General features: G+C 34.5%; 1 protein-coding gene across 1 annotated transcript; it reads right to left on the bottom strand.

The window, feature by feature from the left end:
• Nucleotides 1-5,937: 5,937 nt before the first annotated feature.
• On the bottom strand, nucleotides 5,938-16,829 carry LOC114346721 (tubulin alpha-4 chain-like). The gene is made up of 5 exons (XM_028297506.2): nucleotides 16,684-16,829; nucleotides 15,069-15,288; nucleotides 14,705-15,006; nucleotides 12,506-12,905; nucleotides 5,938-6,397 (listed from the first exon to the last, which is right to left on the bottom strand). Exons 1-5 carry the CDS (start codon nucleotides 16,684-16,686, stop codon nucleotides 5,979-5,981), a joined length of 1,344 nt encoding a protein of 447 aa, XP_028153307.1. The 5' UTR covers nucleotides 16,687-16,829; the 3' UTR covers nucleotides 5,938-5,978.
• Nucleotides 16,830-20,620: the final 3,791 nt, after the last annotated feature.

The following is a 20,620-nucleotide window of genomic DNA, read 5'->3' on the forward strand; positions in this document are numbered from 1 at the left end:
AATACAAAAAACGAATGTTATTTTTAACCGAAATTCTTGTTATCCGAAACGGTCTCCCCAATTATTTCGGTTAATGGAGGTTTTACTGTAGAAGCGTTCTGGAGATATTTAAAAAACTAATTACTAGACGCTATCTTCAAAGAGCTCTAGCTCCCTTATAAAGAATTTTCGGATTAGGTGAATTGGGTTACATTGTCCTAAAATTATCTGTGGAGTCTCCGGTCTTCGTTTGTCATCAGAGTTTCTAGAAGGGATGGGGCGATGTCACCCCCCAAGTAAAAGCAACCAACGGCACAAATTCAACTTTGAAGTGGAGGATAAATAGAACCTAAATCCAAATTTTCGTGCCATTCGGAGTTGCCTAATAAGAATATAATAATTGCCTAATAAAAGAATATACGCAGATCATTAGTTCCTAACATTACTACCAGAACATCAGTTTGGTTTTCAGAAAAACCACTCTACTACACAACAAGTCCATCGAATAGTAAATGAAATATCAAAAACTCTCGAAGAAAGGAAATACTGCAACGCTGTATTCTTAGATATCTCACAAGCATTTGGCACAGACGCCTGCTTTACAAAGTAAAATTAGCACTATCTAGTAACTATTTCCTTCTAATTAAATCCTACTTATCAAATAGATATTTCTCTGTAAAATTCAAAGACCAACAATCCAGCCTCTGTCCTATTAACTCCGGAGTTCCGCAAGGTAGTGTTTTTGGGCCGCTGATTTTCTCACTCTACACAGCCGATATACCAGAGTCTCATAATACTACGATCGCTTCATTTGCTGATGACGTAGCAATACTAGCTGTTAATGAAGATCCCAGCCTCACAAGACCTGCAACACCATCTCGACAGTGAATGGTACACAAAAGTAAACAAAATTATCTCAAATAACGTTTACCAACCGCCACAACAAATGCCTACCTGTAAGAATGGAAAATGTACGAATACCAACAGTAACTGACGCTAATAATACCTTGGCCTCCATCTTGACCAACATATCCAGACAAAAAGAAGACAGCTAGACTTGAAATTCCGGCAAATGTATTTTCTCCTTAGGCGCAGATCAAAACTCAACATCCAAAACAAAATTCTTCTGTATAAAGCCATACTCAAACTTATTTGGTACTACGGACTACACCTCTGGGGCTGTGCAAAGTCAACATCACTGAATATCATCCAAAGATTTCAGTCTAAAGTTCTAAGATCAATAGTGAATGCACCATGGTACATTAGTAATCAAACACTTCACGAAGACTTAAATATACCTTTCATCAGAGAAGAAATCCATCGAGCCACGGAGTCACAAAATGAGCGTACCATTCACCATGAAAATGAGTTAGTAAGGGAATTATTCCATAATGGCCCTGCCACAAGGAGACTAGATAGAACCTGGCCTCAGGACCTATTTGAAAACTTAAACATAAATAGAATAAGATGAGACGTGGAAGTCTCTTCTTTATGTCCAAAAACATGGAACAAATTTACTTAATACTCTTTTAATGATGTAGATTGTAAATAAACATAATATACATAAAAAAAATTCGGAGTTGCCCCTGAAAATTACACTCCAAAACGGTCATTTACTGGCTATCTCCCGACTTATTACCTTTTCAGCCAGTTTCTTGTACACAAAGTACACCAAAATTTTTCCTCTGTATGAAATCGACGAATTCTTAAAAAAAAAAGATAGGCGAAATCTAAGAGACCTAATTCTAAATATATAATATTTAAAAACAAAAATCTAAAAGATTTCTTAGGTCGGAAACAAATTCTCACTTTCACCTACACATATCCTTCTACATATAATTTACAAGGAAAAAGGGCGATAAATGCCTAGACATGGGGGATCTAAAATATTCATCCCACAACACGTCAATTTAACTAGGTAAAGATCAACTAATTCCTATCATAGTACTCAATTACTCAATTCGTGAGTAAGAACGAAGATAAATAAAGACAGTTAAAATTTAATTTATTTCAGAGACCACCACCAACTGCTTACATATGTTTCAACTATTTGGTATCATCAGAGCAGCCTGTGGTGTGCTCTGAATCCAAACAAAATTTAACTGCCGAGTAAGCAAATTAATATGAAATAATTTGCAAATAGACGCTATAGCGACATCTAACAAAAGATAGGCGAAACCTAAGATACTCCATTTCTAAATAAATAATATTTGAAAACAAAAATCTAAAAGACTTTTTAGGTCTGAAACAAATTCTCACTTTCACCTATACCCTATCCTTCTATAATTTGTAAGGAAAAGGGCGATAAATTCATAGACATGGGGGAACTAATATATTCATCCCATCTCTTTTTTTACTTGTCATACTGTCGACGTTGAGCGTTGCCATCCTAGTACAAGAAGACAAAATGGATGCTGATAAGCAAAAAGCAACAACCTGCTCGACAGTTACGGATAAACAACATACTGTAACAAAAGAGAACTCTCTTGACCGACCCCCGTATAACGGTACACAACTCAGAATGACGCTGTCGAATGTTCGCGGCGGAGGGGTAAAGAGTGTTCGAGAACGTTCCTCAAGTAGGCGTGACGAGCTGATAGCTAGAGATGAGCGTGGATTGTTCCAGAATAACGGCTGGGCTATAAATAGGAAAGGATTTTGTAAGTAAGTTTAGTTTAAGCTAGAGTTTGTAAAAGAAAACTTGTATAAATAAATTAATAAAGTCTTATATAAATACGAAACGCTCGTATTATTACAATACTAATTGACCATGTAGAATCTTAAGTATGTGTATCTTGGCACCAACATAAATGGGAACAGAGCACAGAAATTAAGGCGAGAATAGAACGAGCTAGACCAGCATTTAACAATACGAAAAATCTCCTCATAAGCAAAGATTTATCTCTTCCCCTAAGACTACGTCTAGTTAAATGCTACATTTTTCCGATCTTACTATATGGTGTGGAGGCCTGGACACTCATGGAAAAACTAGAAGCATTCGAAATGTGGGTGTACCGACGCATTCTTCGTATATACTGGAGCGAACATGTCACCAACATAGAGATAATCCACAAAATCGGAAAAGAGAAAGAAATCGTGAGCACAATTATTAAACAAAAATCTTGAATATCTAGGCCACATATTGAGACACGATAAGTACTGTCTACTGCAATTGATTATCCAGGGGAAAATAGATATGTAGTAAGCGAGGCCAGGCGGGAGAAGACACTCGTGCCTCCAAAATCTGCGGAAGTGGTTCGGGCCATAGGCGCCCATACACACGGGCAGGGGGGGCCGTGGGCCCCCCTAGCTTTTCGGGAAAGAACAAAAATTAAAAAGAAAAGAAAATAATCGTTTTCGTTTTGATTCAATTCGAGTCTCTTGCCATCCTCTGACACCGTGTTTCGGGGTCTCTACCCCTTATCAAAGAGGCTATGCAAGTAGACAATCAGTCTACTTGCATAGCCTCTTTGATAAGGGGTAGAGACCCCGAAACACGGTGTCAGAGGATGGCAAGAGACTCGAATTGAATCAAAACGAAAACGATTATTTTCTTTTTCATACCTTACTCGGTTTAGAGTACAAAATGACCACGTTTCGTTAAAGTATTCTGAGACGCATTGTTGGAGTGCTCCTCCTAGCGGCGCCGCTTGGTACTATCTTATCTCGGTTAACAGAATCCTGACTCGTGGTCGAAATTTATTTTTATTTATTTTTAAAAATTAAATTTATATTACATAAACGTATTTTTGTCAAAAAATGATTGGATAATTTTGAGAGATAAATTGGAAACAACATATTTATTAATAAAATAATTCACATATTGGGTAATTAATAGTTAAACAGAAAATCTGTGTGTCTGCGACAGCGGTCTATATGGAATGTGCATAATACACATTTCGCACAGTCAGGGTATGCTATTAACGAGACATTGAAAGAGATTAGAAACGTGGGAACATAATATATACTGTAACCGACACCCAAAATTACGAATTAAATGAATCATTTATAATACTGCAAAGAAAATCATATCAGCAAGAAATCCGATCTCTGACCGATAATCACTAATGAGCCATTCGTCTTTGAGAACTGGCACTATAAAGATAAAGTGTAAAATCTGTGATTATATTTGTTTTCTATAATATTAAGTTTTGTGTACACCGAATAGAACCATCTTCATAGGCAGAAATAAATTCATATTGAAAAATAATTTTTTAAATTTATTGAACATAGTCAAATTTTAGTTTGCAAAAGTATTTTTTAGTAAGTAGATTATTTTTAAGTGTACATTATGATGAACACAACAATTTTATTTAAATGAAAAACAGGTGATCTTTCATGACGAATGAGTGTTGTATACAGGGTGTCCCAAAAGTAGCGGAAAGGTCGAATAATTCGCGAAATGAACATCGGATCGAAAAACTAAAAAATATGTGTTAAATATTTCTCAAAAATCTATGCGATGACACTAAACAAGTCCACCACTTCAACCCCTGGGTGTGGAGCAGGGGTAACTTTAAAATCTTAAATGGAACCCCTAATTTTTGTTGCAGATTTGGATTTTCCTTGTAAAAATAAGCAAATTTTATTCGAGCCATTTTGCGAATTGTGGATAGATAGCGCTATAATCGGAAAAGACGATATATCGTGATACCATAGCAAAATTATAGAAACGGTCTAATATCTCGAGAAATATACTTTCAAATGAAAAACTAAAAAACATGTGTTTAATATTTTTCAAAAATCTATAGAATGACACCAAACAGGATTTTTCATTCCACACTCTGGAGGTGGGGTGAGAGTTAACTTTAAAATCTTAAATAGGAACCCCCGTTTTTTTTATTGCAGATTGAGTTTCCTCCTCAAAAAATAAGTAACATTTATTCGAAACTTTTTTTTATAATTGTTGACGGATGGCGCTATAATCGAAAAATGCGATTTATTTGCGCCATCTATCAACGATTCTAAAAATGTTTGGAATATATGTGACTTATTTTTCATAAGGATTCTAAATCTGCAAAAATAAAGGGGACTCCTTTTTAAGATTTTAAAGTAAAAACTTGGTTCGACACATACTCATGGTTAGTCTACTCACCAAAGTTGAAGGCATGGCTTTGCAAGCATTGTATTCTTTAAATGTATGAATAATTTCTCACAATAGGGTTCAAACTAGGTTTTTTAGGTGGTTTAAACTACAGTAGACTCCCTCTATAACGAGAACTGAAATGGTGGACTAATTATCTCGTTATAAGCGGATTTCGTTATATCAAACAACAATAATAATGAAATGTTTTGATGCCTCTTACGTAGTTTATTAGATGTCGATGGTCAACCTGAACAGTGAACAATGAACTTCGCCGTCATAAATTGTAAATTTCCTATAATATTCAATATCGGTCGATAAACAGACAGAAGTTTATTACAGGTGGCCGAGTTTATTACAGCACTGGCCTCGATAATAAGACAGATGTTGGGCATTTCTATGTACAGGCAGTTGGGGCATTTATGTATTTATGACCATTACAACGATAAAAACAGGTAAAGACACGTATTCTTCGATTTCAATTTTCCTCGTTGTAACCAAATATGCCTCGTTATAGAGCGTTATAGTTCAATAGGAATTTCATGGGACACCTAATGTACCTCGTTATAAGCGAAACCTCGTTATACCCGTGTTCGTTATAGAGAGAGTCTACTGTATATATTGTCATCCGAAATATACAAAATGTAATGTGCAACATCTTCACGTTTGGCCCCCCCCCCTAAAAATTTTTATATGGGCGCCCTTGGTTCGGGTTCACATCAGTCGAACTATTCAGAAGTACCGCAAGCAAGATCAGAATTGCCATGTTAATAGCCAACGTTCGCAACCGACAGGGCACTTGAAGAAGAAGAATCCTAGTACAAAATTCATAGTGATGGTCGTTAATCTTAAAAAGACGATAAAATGACGGGAAATGAGATTTAAAAGAATATTTATTTAGTTATTGTTAATTCTATTATACATCTTCTACATTTTCCTCGTCAACAGAGTCTGACGCAACCTCTTGGTAATCCATCTCCAAAGTTGCCAAGTTCTCCCTTGCTTCTCCAAACTCGCCGTCTTCCATTCCCTCTCCAATGTACCAATGCACAAAAGCTCGTTTGCAAAACATCAAGTCAAATTTCTTGTTAAGTTTCTTCCACGCAGATTCAATTGCTGTCGTATTTGAAAGCATACAAACAGCTCTTTGTACGGGAGCTAAATCACCTCCTTTGACCACAGTCGGGGGCTGGTTGTTGATACCGACCTTGAACCCCGTGGGACACCAGTCAACGAATCTGACGTTGCTTTTGGCCTTCATCAAGGCTATGGATGCGTTGACGTCTTTGGGAACTACATCTCCACGGTAGAGTAGACAGCAAGCCATGTATTTACCTAAAAAGTGTAGAAAAATTTAATAGGTTGTATGAACACTGGTCAATCAGATATAGAGCGGCCGAGAGAGATGAGCGGGCCCCGGTAAAAAACGTTGTGTTCGTTTTTTGAATTTGAAAAAAAAATTCAAAATAAAACGGTGTATTTTATTGACTTAAAGCAAGAGTAACTTTTAATACTAGGATACCGGATACCTCATAATTTAATAATCTAGTGTCAAATGCTTAAAAATTGAAGACGAAACCGATAAAGCGATAAAATAAGGGTTGACCTGCCCAAAACGGACGCCTATGACCGGTACTAGAAATTCAAAATTGATGCAAACGATTTATCTCTGGAAGATAAATAGACGTACCAACCAGTTTTCGTTTTTCTAAATAAAAGATTATGGAGCTATTTTAAAAAAGTAATTACAAGACACCATCGTCAAAGAGCTGTATAGCTCCCTTAACCTTCGGATGACCAAGCGGGGGAAATTGTGACTTCAGCGTATGTTTTTCTTTAATAAATCCAAAAGTATTTTCAATTTTTAACTCATTATTTTTTTATTTGACTTTAATATCATTCTAGATATCCTCATATTTTTAAATAAAAAAAATTCCCTATATTTTACGAATAAAAAATATATTCTGAAGTTGATGTTTAGTACAATACGGTCTGTTATGTGTAATTCCAAGTAGTTTTACTCTAATGACGTCGACTTTGCAAAGTAACAAGACACTTACTCAACATACACACTACACATGACACTAATACTCATGTTGTGACTAGATGAATGACATAAAGTCCATGTCATAAAAAAATAAATAAAAAAAAATTAAAAAAAAACTTCATTTTTTTGTTGTCATTTTTGACCTGGGGTCATTTTTCTCCCCCTTGGTCATCCGTGTAACAAAAAAAGGTTGGTCATCGGAAGGTTAAGAAGCATTTTAGGACTAGATTAATTGAATCGTTTATTTCAGAAAGGGGTCAAGTGACTAATTTTGACAAAATGAGTTTTTGGTGAAATTTTTTAATTTAAACGTAAATACAGCTTTTGTTGCAGAAAGGAATCAATTGCTGCCATAGTGTTGCTTTGGCAGCGCAGAGAAATTAGCGTTTAGTGCAGAAAGGGGCCATGCAACGCATGACTCCTTGCTTAAAAATTGTGTAACCACCAACTTTATTTCAGAAAGGGGCCAAGTGCAAAAAATTATTTATTTTTTTCAAACAAATGAACAAGATAAATTTTTGAAAAATACAATACTTTTTGACAAACACTACAGGTTACTAGTGAGAAATTTTATTTTATATAAATAAAATTTTTGTTGAATGTAAACACCAACTTTATTTCAGAAAGGGGCCAAGTGCAAAAAATTATTTATTTTTTCTTAAACAAATTAACAAGATAAATTTTTGAAAAATACAATACTTTTTGACAAACACTACAGGTTATTAGTGAGAATTTTTATTTTATATAAATAAAATTTTTGTTGAATGTAAACACGTTTTTTTTGTTTTTCTCAAAAGCAGGTTTTTGTCACTTGACCCCTTTCTGAAATAAACGATTCAATTGAGTTAAATTATTTTCAAAATACTTGAGGAATCTCCGGTCTTCATTTGTCGGGAGAGTTTCTGGACACCCTGTATAAACATTTTTTTATACTTTCCATAGTTTAGCCGTAATAAGAAAGCCAGTTGTTTGGCACACCCTATGTAAATTTCGAGTAAAAATGTTATGCCTCTAATTTTGTGAATACAACTTTCATGGAACTGCCATTATTGGAAGGATAGAATAAAATAGCGAATAGCTTCTGAGAATGTAATATTTTATAGGCCTTCAAAGAAACAAACATACGCCAAAAATTAAATGTACTTATTATTTCTCGAGTTTGATGAAAAAGTTTTTTGACGAATTTTTATATAACGAGAATCAAACAACAGAGTTAAGAGGAAACAGTAGCGATCAACAGGTAGCGAAAACGCGTTCCAAGATTGCGGCTGTAATTTTGAATATTTTTTCGAGATATTTAGCACACGTATTCTTAATATAAGAAAGAATGGCGGTACAGAGCCCAATTTGAAAAATATATTAATATGTGGAAATTACTCTGTAATTAAATACAATATTAAAAAAACAAGCCTGTACCACCATTAAGAAGAACAAAAAAATACACTTTCTTCAAATAAACTTTTTTATCCGCTGCCTAGATTTTGTGTCATTTTGGAACTACTAACATTTTTTATTTCATTAGTAGTTCCAAAATGACACAAAATCTAGGCATGGATAAAAAAGTTTATTTGAAGAAAGTGTATTTTTTTGTTCTTCTTAATGGCGGTACAGGCTCGTTTTTTAATATTGTATTTAATTACAGAGTAATGTCCACATATTAATATACTTTTCAAATTGGGCTCTGTACCGCCATTCTTTGTTATATTACGAATACGTGTGCCAAATATCTCGATAAAATATTCAAAATTACAGCCGCAATCTTGGAACGCGTTTTGGCTACCTATTGCTCGCTACTGTATCACCTTAAACAGGAGGATAGGACTAACATGAGCAGCTTACGGAAAACTGATGGAACTCTCTAGATCAGATATTCCCATTTGCTTGAAAAGGAAGGTATTTGATGAGTGTGTACTTCCAGTTCTACGTATGGAAAGTAAGGAAGGTCCAGTAAGTTACAGAAAAGTAATTAATAAAATACAAGTGGCTCAGAGAACAGAGTTGGATATATCCCTCAGAGTCAAAGTTTCAAATAAAATAGGAGAAAAACTGGTGTTACGGACGCAGTTAAAAGCTGAAACGGAACTAAACGGGACGCGAATTTACAAAAGCTATACTAATTCAGTCCTGGGGGCGACTGAATTCGAGTAGGTTTTGTATGCAGAATATTAGTTACATATTCTATACTATTGTCTATTACGGTCCACAAATTAACTGTATTGGTGTAGGATTTGTAAGCGAAATTTTTGATTATTATTGAGTAAATGTCTATACTGTTTCAGTCATGGACGTATAAATAAATAAAGATTTATACGTTTATATAAGGCAGCGTTCAAGTATTACGTAACGCGATTTTTGACCCCCCCCTACGTAACGCACTCTAATGGGCGTTTAACTATTGCGTAATGCAATTTTTTAAGATTGTTGACCCCCCCAAACTGCGTTACGTAATACTTGAACGGTCCCTAAAGACTAAGATACAATCATCAGATATCAAATTTTATTAATAGTATGCGAGATATGTCAAAAAATATAATTTTCTCTCAAGAGTAAAGCACCTTTATATTCCACCATATTGAAAATTGTTTTTATCAAAAGTTGTTTGGAATTAAAAATTATGTTCTAGTTCTAATGCGCAATTACATTCTTCTAATTGAAAAAAAAACTCCGAAATTAGTAATTTTACCAAAAAAGTTATTCTTTATAAAAAGTTTTGCGCGTTCTACAAAATAAGCGTCAATCATAATATTTCACATTTTATTAATTTTATACGGGGTATGTCAAAAAATGAATTTCGCTCAAGAGTAAAGTACATACCTTTATTTTGCACAATATTGAAAAATTTTATTATAAAAAGTTGTTCAGAATTACAAAACATGTATGAGAATACAATTACATCTTTTAAATTGAAATATTGTGAACTGTAAAGGTACTTTACTCTTGAACGAAATTCATATTTTTTGACAAACCAAAATGAATTTTGCTCAAGAGTAAAATACCTTTATTTTGCACAATATTGAAAAATTTTATTATAAAAAGTTGTTCAGAATTACAAAACATGTATGAGAATACAATTAAATATTTTAAATTGAAATATTGTGAACTATACAGGTACTTTACTCTTGAACGAAATTCATATTTTTTGACAAACCTCGTATAAAATTGATAAAATTTGATAAATCATGGCTGTATCTTTGTTTCCAGATCATACAAAACTTTTTATAAAGAATAACTTTTTTTTCGTAAAACTAATAATATCAGAGTTATCATAAATAAAAATGATGTTGGGTATCTGTAATTTGAGAAACAAATTTTCTTTCAATTAAAAGAATGTAATTGCATATTAGAACATTATTTTGATATCAGATGATTGGATCTTAGGTTTTAGACCACGCAGAACTTTTTATTATGAAGAATAACTTTTTTTCGTAAAATCAATAATAAAAAAGTTTCCATCTGGTTCCAACTTACAGGGACATACTGTATATACTCGTACATTAGTAGTTATTCATTTGTTTTTAACTTTTAATCATATCCAAATATATATTATTTATTTTAATTTTCAAAATACACATATCTAAATTTTATGATATAATAATAAATCCACGTAAGTAAATAGGTACTTGATTAGTTTTACTTACATGACTGAAACAGTATAGATATTTACTCAATAATAATCAAAAATTTCGCTTACAAATCCTACACCAATACAGTTAATTTGTGGACCGTAGATAATAGTATAGAATATGTAACTAATATTCTGCATACAAAACCTACTCGAATTCAGTCGCCCCCATGACTGAATCAGTATAGCTTTGTAAATTCGCAGGCGGGACATATTGTCAGATTGAAAGATGGAAGATATGAACCAAGAAAGTTTTAGAATGGAGACAGACACGATGCTTATCGTCATCGAGGACGTCCTCCAACAAGCTGGTCGGATGACATCAAGAGCATCCAGCACAACTGCATTTAGGGTGCTCAAGATCGGATACAATGAAAATATTTACGGGAGGTTTTATGTTCAGCAGAGGATTCAAAACGGCTGATGATGATGATGATGATTCTTTTTACACATTACAATCAACTATTGATTTTAATAATAGTTAATTAATAACTTACCTTCTATGAATTACAGTCAAACAAAAACCATGACCAATCATCAAGAAGAAGTAATAATTACAGTGGCACAAACAAGAATAGAACAAGTAAAAGAGTATATATATATATATATATATATATATATATATATATATATATATATATATATATATATATATATATATATATATATATCTAGGACAAATCACTAGATTAAATAAAGAAAATCAGACCGAAGAAATAAAGAGAAGAATAAGATCGGCCTGTGAGTAATTCGGAAAACTGTCTTCTATTGAAAAGAACAGAAAATACCAGCAATATCTAAAACAAATTTTCAATCAATGTATACTCCCTGTCCTCATATATGGCTCTCAGACATGGACGTTTAACAAGGAAAATATGGAAAAAATAGCAAAGACAAAAAGATCCATGAAAAGATAAATTGTAACAAAATAAAATTGAAAGATGTCTCAACCCAAGTAGCAACGCTTAAATAGAAGTTTGTCGGACACACCCTAAGGGTAAGAACAGAACAAGTGGGTCGAGGTGGAGGTGTAGGTCGCGGTGGATGCTACTAGTTAAGTCGCGGTCGATGTCGTCAGCACATAGTAAGGTCACCTGCGCTGTCAGTCGAGCTAGAACCACTATCAAGTGAAGTAGTTTAATAAAATTTGAATGACAAGAAGACTGTGCTTTTGTGATGTTGTGAGTCAACTGATGAAATGTCAGCTGTAAATAATCAGATCCTCCTTCATATTTCAAGAATTTACTGAATTTAATTACTTTAGAAATTCAAAAATAAACTGAATACAAAAAAGGGATTTTATAAAAAGTATCAACTCAGATAGCGCAGGTAATGACAACTTGGCTTCGAAAGGACGAATCACAGGGAAGCATCCTTGTAGGCCGCGCAGTAGACATCCATGTAAAAGAAACTCATTTTATTTTCAAAAGCATCGATGTAAACCTCCTGGATGGCATCGCGCTAAACCTCCACCGCGACTTACCTGCTCTGTTCTCTTCCATTCACTACAATGTGTTTGTTTTACATGGATATCGACCGCGACCCACTTGTTCTGTTCTTACCCTAAGGCAGAAGGATGAAAGATGGACTAAAACAATTATACATTGGAGACCGTGGAACCACAAATGAAAAAAGGGGAGGCGACAAATGCCATGGTCAGATAACCTGAAGAAACACGCCGGGTCAAAATGGATGTAAATTGCCCAAGATAGAGGAGGAGGACTATTATATCCAAGGATGGATGTTTAGGGCTGATTAGATAGATAGAACTTACCTTCTCTTGGATCACATTTAACCATTTGATTCGTCGGTTCAAAGAGCTCAGCGGTGATTTCGGCCACCGACATCCCTTCGTGATAGGCTTTTTCAGCAGAAACCACCGGTGCATATGATGCGAGGGGGAAATGGATCCTTGGGTAAGGAACCAAATTTGTCTGGAACTCGGTGAGGTCGACGTTTAACGCTCCATCAAACCTCAACGATGCTGTAATCGAAGAGACTACTTGGCTGATCAATCTGTTCAAGTTTATGTAATCGGGTCTTTCGATGCCCAATTTTCTTCTGCAAATATCATATATGGCTTCATTGTCGACCATAAATGCACAGTCGGAATGATCCAGAGTTGAGTTTGTTGTAAGAATAGAGTTGTAAGGCTCAACTACAGCTGTACATACCTATAAAATAAAACAGTAACGTTTTAGTTTACTTTTTCTCTAATAGCCCAGTAAATGACCGTTTTGGAGTGTAATTTTCAGGGTCAACTTCGAATTGCATGAAAATTTGGAGTTAAATTCTACTTACCCTCCACTTCAAAGTTGAACTTGTGCCGTCAGTTGCTTTTGCTTGGGGGTGACGGTCACCCCTTCTCGTAGGTGAAAAAATGCGCGTTTAAAATAATGCAAATGGATAATTTGACTAATTCTAAGCAACTTTCGTTCTGTAGAGTTTTTTAAGTAAGTCAATACTTTTCGAGTTATTTGCGATTGAAAATGTTTAATTTTTGACAAAAAAACACGTTTTTATGCGGATTTTCTCAAATAACTAAAAAGGTAAATATTATGTCCAAAAAATATTCTTATCAAAAATGTAGCTTATAAAAGGACGAAAAAAAAATGGTGTATTAATGAAGTATATAAACCCAGTAAAAGCACAGATGTAGGCTCATGAAAAGTAGGTTCTTATTCGTCAAATTCGAATATTTCATAATATCAAATAACCAAAAAATGAAGCAGTTTTCGGGAAAACTCTATTAAAACTTTTTTAAAGTTATTAAAAAAGCTTTATTTTTATTTTTTATAAAAGTCTCTGGCAACAAAACTAAACGTGTTACGCTCAAAATAAAGTTGCCCCCTTTTTTTGGTAAAAAAAATCGTGAAGATCTCTCCCTAGTTAGCACCATAAAGAAAATTAATCGTTACCTCTTTACTTTCTATGTATGTATATGTGTATTGTTTATACGATCTGTAAGTTTAACCGGTTTGAGGTGCTTATTTTTGAAAAAATTAATTTTATAGTAAAAAAAAGTATTCTAAAAATTTGGGAAAAATGCTCTTTTTTCAAATACAAAAAGTATTAGTGATACAAAAAATCTCAAAGAGTAAAAAAATGTAGGTTTTTCATTTTTTTTTTCTGTGAGACAAACATTGGTTAAAATATGGCTGTTCAAACTTTGCATACACTCGTGATTAATACTCGTTCAAGCCGTTTCAACTATAACCCTTTCAAAAATAAGCACTTTAAACCGGTGAAACTTACAGATCATATAAAAAATAGATAAGTAAAGTAAATTGTTTGTAAAGCGATGACGATTAATTTCATTTGGGGTGCTCAATAATAGGGGGAGACTTTCACGATTTTTTTTACCAAAAAAAGGTGCAAATTTTTTTTGAGCGTACCTCGCTTAGTTTTGATGCTACATAGACACTTTTATAAAAAATAAAAATAAATCTTTTTTTAACACTTCAAATAAGTTTTAAAGGGTTTTTCCCGAAAAGTTCTTCATTCTTTGGTTATTTCACGTTAAAATATTCGAATTGGAAATTAACGGATAAGAACTTTTTTTTCTAGAGCCACAACTTTGCTTTTGCTGGGTCTACAGACTTCACAAATACAAAATTCTGTTCGTTTTTTCTATGCTACATTTTTACTAAAAATATTTTTTCGATAAAGTACTTAGTTTTTAGTTATTTGCGAAAAACCGCCTGAAAACGTAGTTTTTTGTCAAGTTGCTTAGAATTAGTAAATTGATCTATTTTCAGACTTATTTTAAACGCGCGTTTTTCACCCCCGGTAAAAGGTGAATGTCACCCCCCAAGCAAAAGCATCCAATGGCACAAGTTCAACTTTTGAAGTGGAGGATAAGTAGAACCTAAATCCAAATTTTCATGCAATTTGGAGTTGACCCTGAAAATTACACGGTATCGCCATATTTCCCGTTCATTTACTGGGCTATAAGATTACGAAATTTACATACTTGTGGGGCAGGATAAACCACAAATTCCAACTTGCTTTTCTTTCCGTAATCGTTAGACAACCTTTCCATCAACAAAGAGGAAAAACCGGACCCAGTACCTCCTCCAAATGAATGAAAAACGAAGAAGCCTTGGAGGCCGTGGCAATTTTCAGCCAGTTTATTAAGTCGCTCCATCACGATGTCCAACATATCCTTACCAATACTGTAGTGACCTCTAGCGTAGTTATTAGCAGCGTCTTCTTTACCCGTGATCAACTGCTCTGGATGGTAGAGCTTTTTGTAAACACCGGTACGAACCTCGTCTAAACAAAAGATAAATATATATATCAGCATGAAAATTCGTGTGTAATTTAAGATATTTTACCTACTACAGTTGGTTCTAGATCTACCATAACTGCTCTTGGGACAAGCTTCCCGTTTTCAACTTCGGAGAAAAAGGTACCGTAGCAGTTGTCTGAGACTATCTGGTCAGTTACTTCGACAGTACCGTCTGGTTTGATTCCATGTTCTAGACAGTAGAGCTCCCATGTCGAATTACCAATTTGAACACCTGCTTGGCCGATATGGACTGATATGCATTCTCTCTATGGTATTATCAATTGTTAAATTCAAATTCAAACGCTTGCCTAAATTATTATTCATGAAAATATTTATGGAGACAAATATATTAAGTACCTACCTACCTACCTTATGTTTAGGTATATTTAATTATTTGAGCAATTAAAAGCTCGGATTTAAGCGCCATTACGTTATCTGACCGTATAAAATTCTCATGATACTGGCCGTAGCAGCAATGATGACATATGTATTTACATTTCATTCTGCCTCATTAATGACCTCATGGATGCTTTGTACAACCATTTTACAACTCATACAAGTAGCTAGAACTTTAAAAGTGTAAAGATAAGATGATATGATTGACACTTTTAAGCGTTTTCTCTTCATGGAATGTGGTCATTCTTTTAGACTCTAGGAGAGTTCATATTTCTATCGATTAAGTATGTCCGCCTTTTTAACGTTTTGGTTGGGCTAATTGTGCAAGGTCATAATTGGCTGTTTTTGCATGTAGGTATCTCATCTATGCTATAGATGGCAGCAATCTTTAATATAGCTGCAACTGTTAAATATGGGAAGGCAGTTAGTAGATGGTAGATAACAACTCTGTATTGGTTTTCGAGCTATAAAAGTTGGTGGGTAGCACTATGTTTGACTGATGTAGGTACCTAATGATCTGTTCGAGATATTTCTGCTTATTTTAAGACTCCTACCATCTATTTTGGAATTGCCGATATTATCTAATGAAGACACTATAGTTAATTATATCTTAGAAAAGTTTTGTCTAGGTTGATTATTGATTCCACGAGAGCAACAATTTTCAGACGAATTTGTACAGATAATTCAAAGAGAATAGAAAAGAGTAAAGCTACATTCCTAATTAAGTCTCCAATCAATTAGAAGCTAGATACCTAATTATAAGCTTCCTAAAATTATGATAATTTAACACTATTCTTTTCAAAGGATGGTAGCGTTCGTTTTCATTCTGTGTTATGTATTCTGGATTGTCCCATATCCAACCTGTCGATAATTTTGAGGCAATTATCTTTTGAACAATGTGGTGTCCATATTTCCTTGTGAATAAATCTTCTTAGGAATATTGTTATAAAGAATTGGCTGTATATACCTACTTCATAAGTATTTACTGTGTTATCCATCTTTTTGGAACTAATACCAAATGGGAATTGTTTTGGGACTAGCCAGTGTTAAAATTATTAATTTTTTACCTAAACTTAATTCTGTAGCTAGAAATAATTCCTTGTCTGTTACGACAATCATTTTGTGAGATTTTCACAATAAAAACCAATAAGTTTCCATTTATCTGATTCTTATAGTTGATAGATGATATTTAGAGTAAGATAAAGGTTACCAATATACAGAAATTATATATTTTCTAAAGAAAACAAGTAGATATAATACCTTACCATTTTGATGCTGTTTATATTACACTGGAATTTTTACTATTTTGCAAGAATTTTTAAACCTGACCGAAATTTTGAAAAACAACTTCTCAAATTTAGAATGTCAAACTAAACTTGTCAAAATTATGTTACCGGTGTTACAGAATTACAAACTACCAGATTAGCAAAATAAAAATAAATCCGAAATGCCTGGTTGCACCAACAGATCTTACTTAGGCTTAAGACGTGACTTAAGCTTAGCTTTCGAGACATACGAGTTTCACTATTGAGTCTTAGATCAATTTTCAGCTTGCCGCAATGGATTTCCACGTGGATTGCATCTTAAACTTACCAGTGAAGACGCGCCAAGATAGCCGTGCCCTATCTATAAGCTGAGCTGGGCTAAGTTGGAGCTTAAGATTTGTTGGTGCAACCAGGCATCTTGAAATAAAATCTTAGTTCTGAGTCATACCAATATTAATCCCCTTTACCAACATAGCCAGCCTAAGCGTCTCACTCCAGTCTTCTTTGGTCTTCCTCTCCTACTCCTTCCAGGAACCCGTAGTTCGACAATTCTTCGTATTGAGTGACTAACATTTCCACGTTGAACGTCCATCTTAACCATCCATTTCCAAACCATCTTATGCTCTCCCATTTAGGCATCTATTGGTGTCACCTCTATATATCCATTAATAGTAATTAATAATAGTAATAATAATAACCGATCAAACTGAGGGAACCAGAAATGCGCATAGACCACCTCACTAAAGACGAAAAAATGCGCACCTGGATGGGTAAACCTCTGCACGGGCGACATCCCAATGAGGTCAGCCAAGACTATGTCGACAATGCAGCGTCGAACTATTGGTTGACATCAAGAAAGATGTTCCCTGAAACGGAGGGTTCATTACTGGCCATTCAGGATCAGGTTCTGAAATATATAATCAAAGACCCTCAGGTTCAAAACGACAGATGCCGATATGGATGTCAAGCCCAAGAAACCATCCAATATCTTACAGGGGGCTGCCAGGCATTTACTGCAACTGAATACAAGGAACGGCATGATGCAGTGGGAAAAATCCTTCATCAAGAGATAGCTATCAAGCTGGGACTTCTCTAAACGGACCATCTCCCGTATTATCAATACGTCCCCGAGAGTATGCTTGAGGATGGCAACTACAAGCTATACTGGGACCGCACTGTGCTCACAGACCAAACAGTGGCACATAATAGACCAGATCTCGTATAATAAATTAACAAGACAAACAACACTAATTGATGTGGCGATACCTAACAACAATAATCTACGTAGTAAATTTACTGAAAAGATCGCAAAGTATAGAGATCTGGAAATTCAAATACGAAGGCAATGGAGAATGCAAAGTACCCAGACAATACCGATTATTATGTCTACTACTGGAGTCATTCCGAAGACCCTCCTCGAAAGCATAAAAAATCTGGGTCTAAATGAACACCTTTATAAGACCATGCAGAAAGCTGTACTACTCGCGACGGCCAGATGCGTACGAAAATTTCTGGGAGAAACTCCAGCATACCAAGTCACCTAGGGCTCGATAACACGGAAAGAGTCCCACCAGAGCTCAATCCTTTTGATACCGTACGTATCTGGGATGAGTCAATTTTCCCCTTAGAGGAAGTGTGAGTCGTACGGCTAAATCTGGATAATAATTAATAATAGATATTTGATGAGAAATAAGCCACAATTTTACTAAAAAAATGATTTTATTAACGTTTCGACGTCCAAATCGGATGCCGTTGTTATTGTATTATATACCGTCCAATTGCATCCGATTTGGACGTCAAAACGTTAATAAAATCATTTTTTGGTAAAATTGTGGCTTATTTCCCATCAAAACTAGTTAATTACAAAAATGCCACAAGAAAATAGATTCAGAACAAAATTAATAATAGATTTCCCCTAATATATCCATTTTCAATTTTACTTTTTGTCACTCCACTCATCCATCTAAGCATTCTCATTTCCGCCATACATGCATTATTATTTGTTCCTCTTTCTTTTTAACTGTCCAACATTAATGCCTGGTTGTAAGCCATTGTGGCAAGCTGAAAATTGATTTAAGAGTCAATGGTGCAACGCATATGTTTCGTAAGCTGAGCTTAAGGCACGTCTTAAGCTTAAGATCTGTTGGTGCAACCAGGCATCATTTCCGTACATCATAGCCGGTTTTATAGAATTTTCCCTTCCTCTTTCCTATCTATAAATATTATAAATTATATTAAAACTGTTTGTTAGGGGACGTATAAGAACATGTTACACAAAATATGGAATAGGTACCCGCCCATCGACTGTTTCTCGTATATAAGAAGTATGACACAATGAAACTGGCGAATGCAATTTCGTAACAGACGCGTAGGTATCAATCTATGCCTACCAAGATATGATCAATATTTGAGACTGCTGCAAAATCGCGCACTAATAGCACCTTAACTTGAATGAATGATTCAATTTAAAAGAAGTCAATATACTTACTTACCCCCTAAATAGTAATAAGGATACCTAAGGGGGTCGGTTTAAATCCAAACATTCTGCAATAGTTTCTCGGCTTCTTCCACATCACAAAATTGCACGTTTAAAACAAGAGTACATATTTACTGAAACATACATCAGTGCGAAAAGGTTCTCTTTAATTATTAAAAAAAATACAATTATTACAGCTTAATTGACTTAATCGTATGTACATAAGGTCAATATAGTTAGCATATCTTAGTTAGCGATGGAGCTTTTTATTTTGTTATACAGTGGAATTAGTTGTGAGAGTCGTAGAGAGCAAAGTGAAAGCTCAAAAGAAATAATGAAATCCATAGCCTGATTCAGGTACCTACGCGATTATTACTGAGTGCAAAGGATTCTTAAATATCACAAACACTAAAAATGAGGTTGATCAACTTCTTAATATTCCCAATACTGACATAAGGATGTGAATCTTGGACCCTAAGACAAGCGAAAAAAAGAAGCCACTGAAATGTTCTGTTGGATACGAATGCTACGAATCCTGTGTATTTACCACAGAACAAATAATTTAATTCTAAATGAGCTAAGGGTCCGCAAAGTCCATCTCCAACAATTAAAATACTTTGGGCATCTTATGGCCAAAGTGTTTTAATTGTTATGCCCAATTATTATTTGGTTATGTCCAAAGTGTAAAGACATTATCCAAGGAACAGTAGACGGCCGAAAATCGCAAGGAAGATCCTCAACAAGATGAATCAGTTAAATTACTGATACGCAAAAGACCTATGCATGAGTTAAAAGAAATGACCAGAGATCTTTGGAGACAGACAACACACTACATCACTATGAACTCTACACTCCCTCTAGGGGACAGGACTGAAGAGAGACACAACTAAAGAAGAATTACAGATGAGGAAACAAAAACAACTTAAGGAGCAAAAATCCTTTGACCTTAAAAGATGCCAGTTCAGAAATCACTATAATGTACATGCACCAACTGAGAAGACCAAAGGTTTACAAAGAAGTAACAGAGGTGGTAAACGTAAATAGAATTCCTAAAGTATGATCTGAAAATTATAACATGTAATTTCAATGCAGAAGTTGGTAGAACAAAAGAACATTATAAGAGCACCACAGGAAACAAGAGTAAGAAAATTGGTATTAAAACATGATACAACTAGTAAGTGAATAAATTGGAAACAAAAAGAAAAACATAAGAGACGTGGGAAATGGCAGGGGGTAGCATTAAGAAATGTGTTGGCTCTGGTATTGTTAAAAATGGGCTAGTTTAATTTAATATCCCTTTTTACCTCATTACGTAGAAAGAACATCCACATTAACAAGAAATATGAAGCCGTAGCAGAAGAGCGGGCAACTAATCTTCCACATACATAACAGATGGCTTCTAAAAAAAAGTTAACATAAAACATTATGAAGAATACAATAACCTCAACAAAAACAATGCAA

This window comes from Diabrotica virgifera, chromosome 1 (assembly GCF_917563875.1).
Source record: "Diabrotica virgifera virgifera chromosome 1, PGI_DIABVI_V3a".
In the NCBI taxonomy this organism is placed as follows: Eukaryota; Metazoa; Arthropoda; class Insecta; order Coleoptera; family Chrysomelidae; genus Diabrotica; species Diabrotica virgifera.

Coding starts and splice junctions, on each gene's coding strand:
- LOC114346721 (XM_028297506.2), bottom strand. Junction 15,007..15,068: donor TCTAGAACCAACTGTAGTAG/GTAAAATATCTT, acceptor TCTTTTGTTTAG/ACGAGGTTCGTACCGGTGTT. Junction 12,906..14,704: donor TGGTTTATCCTGCCCCACAA/GTATGTAAATTT, acceptor TTTATTTTATAG/GTATGTACAGCTGTAGTTGA.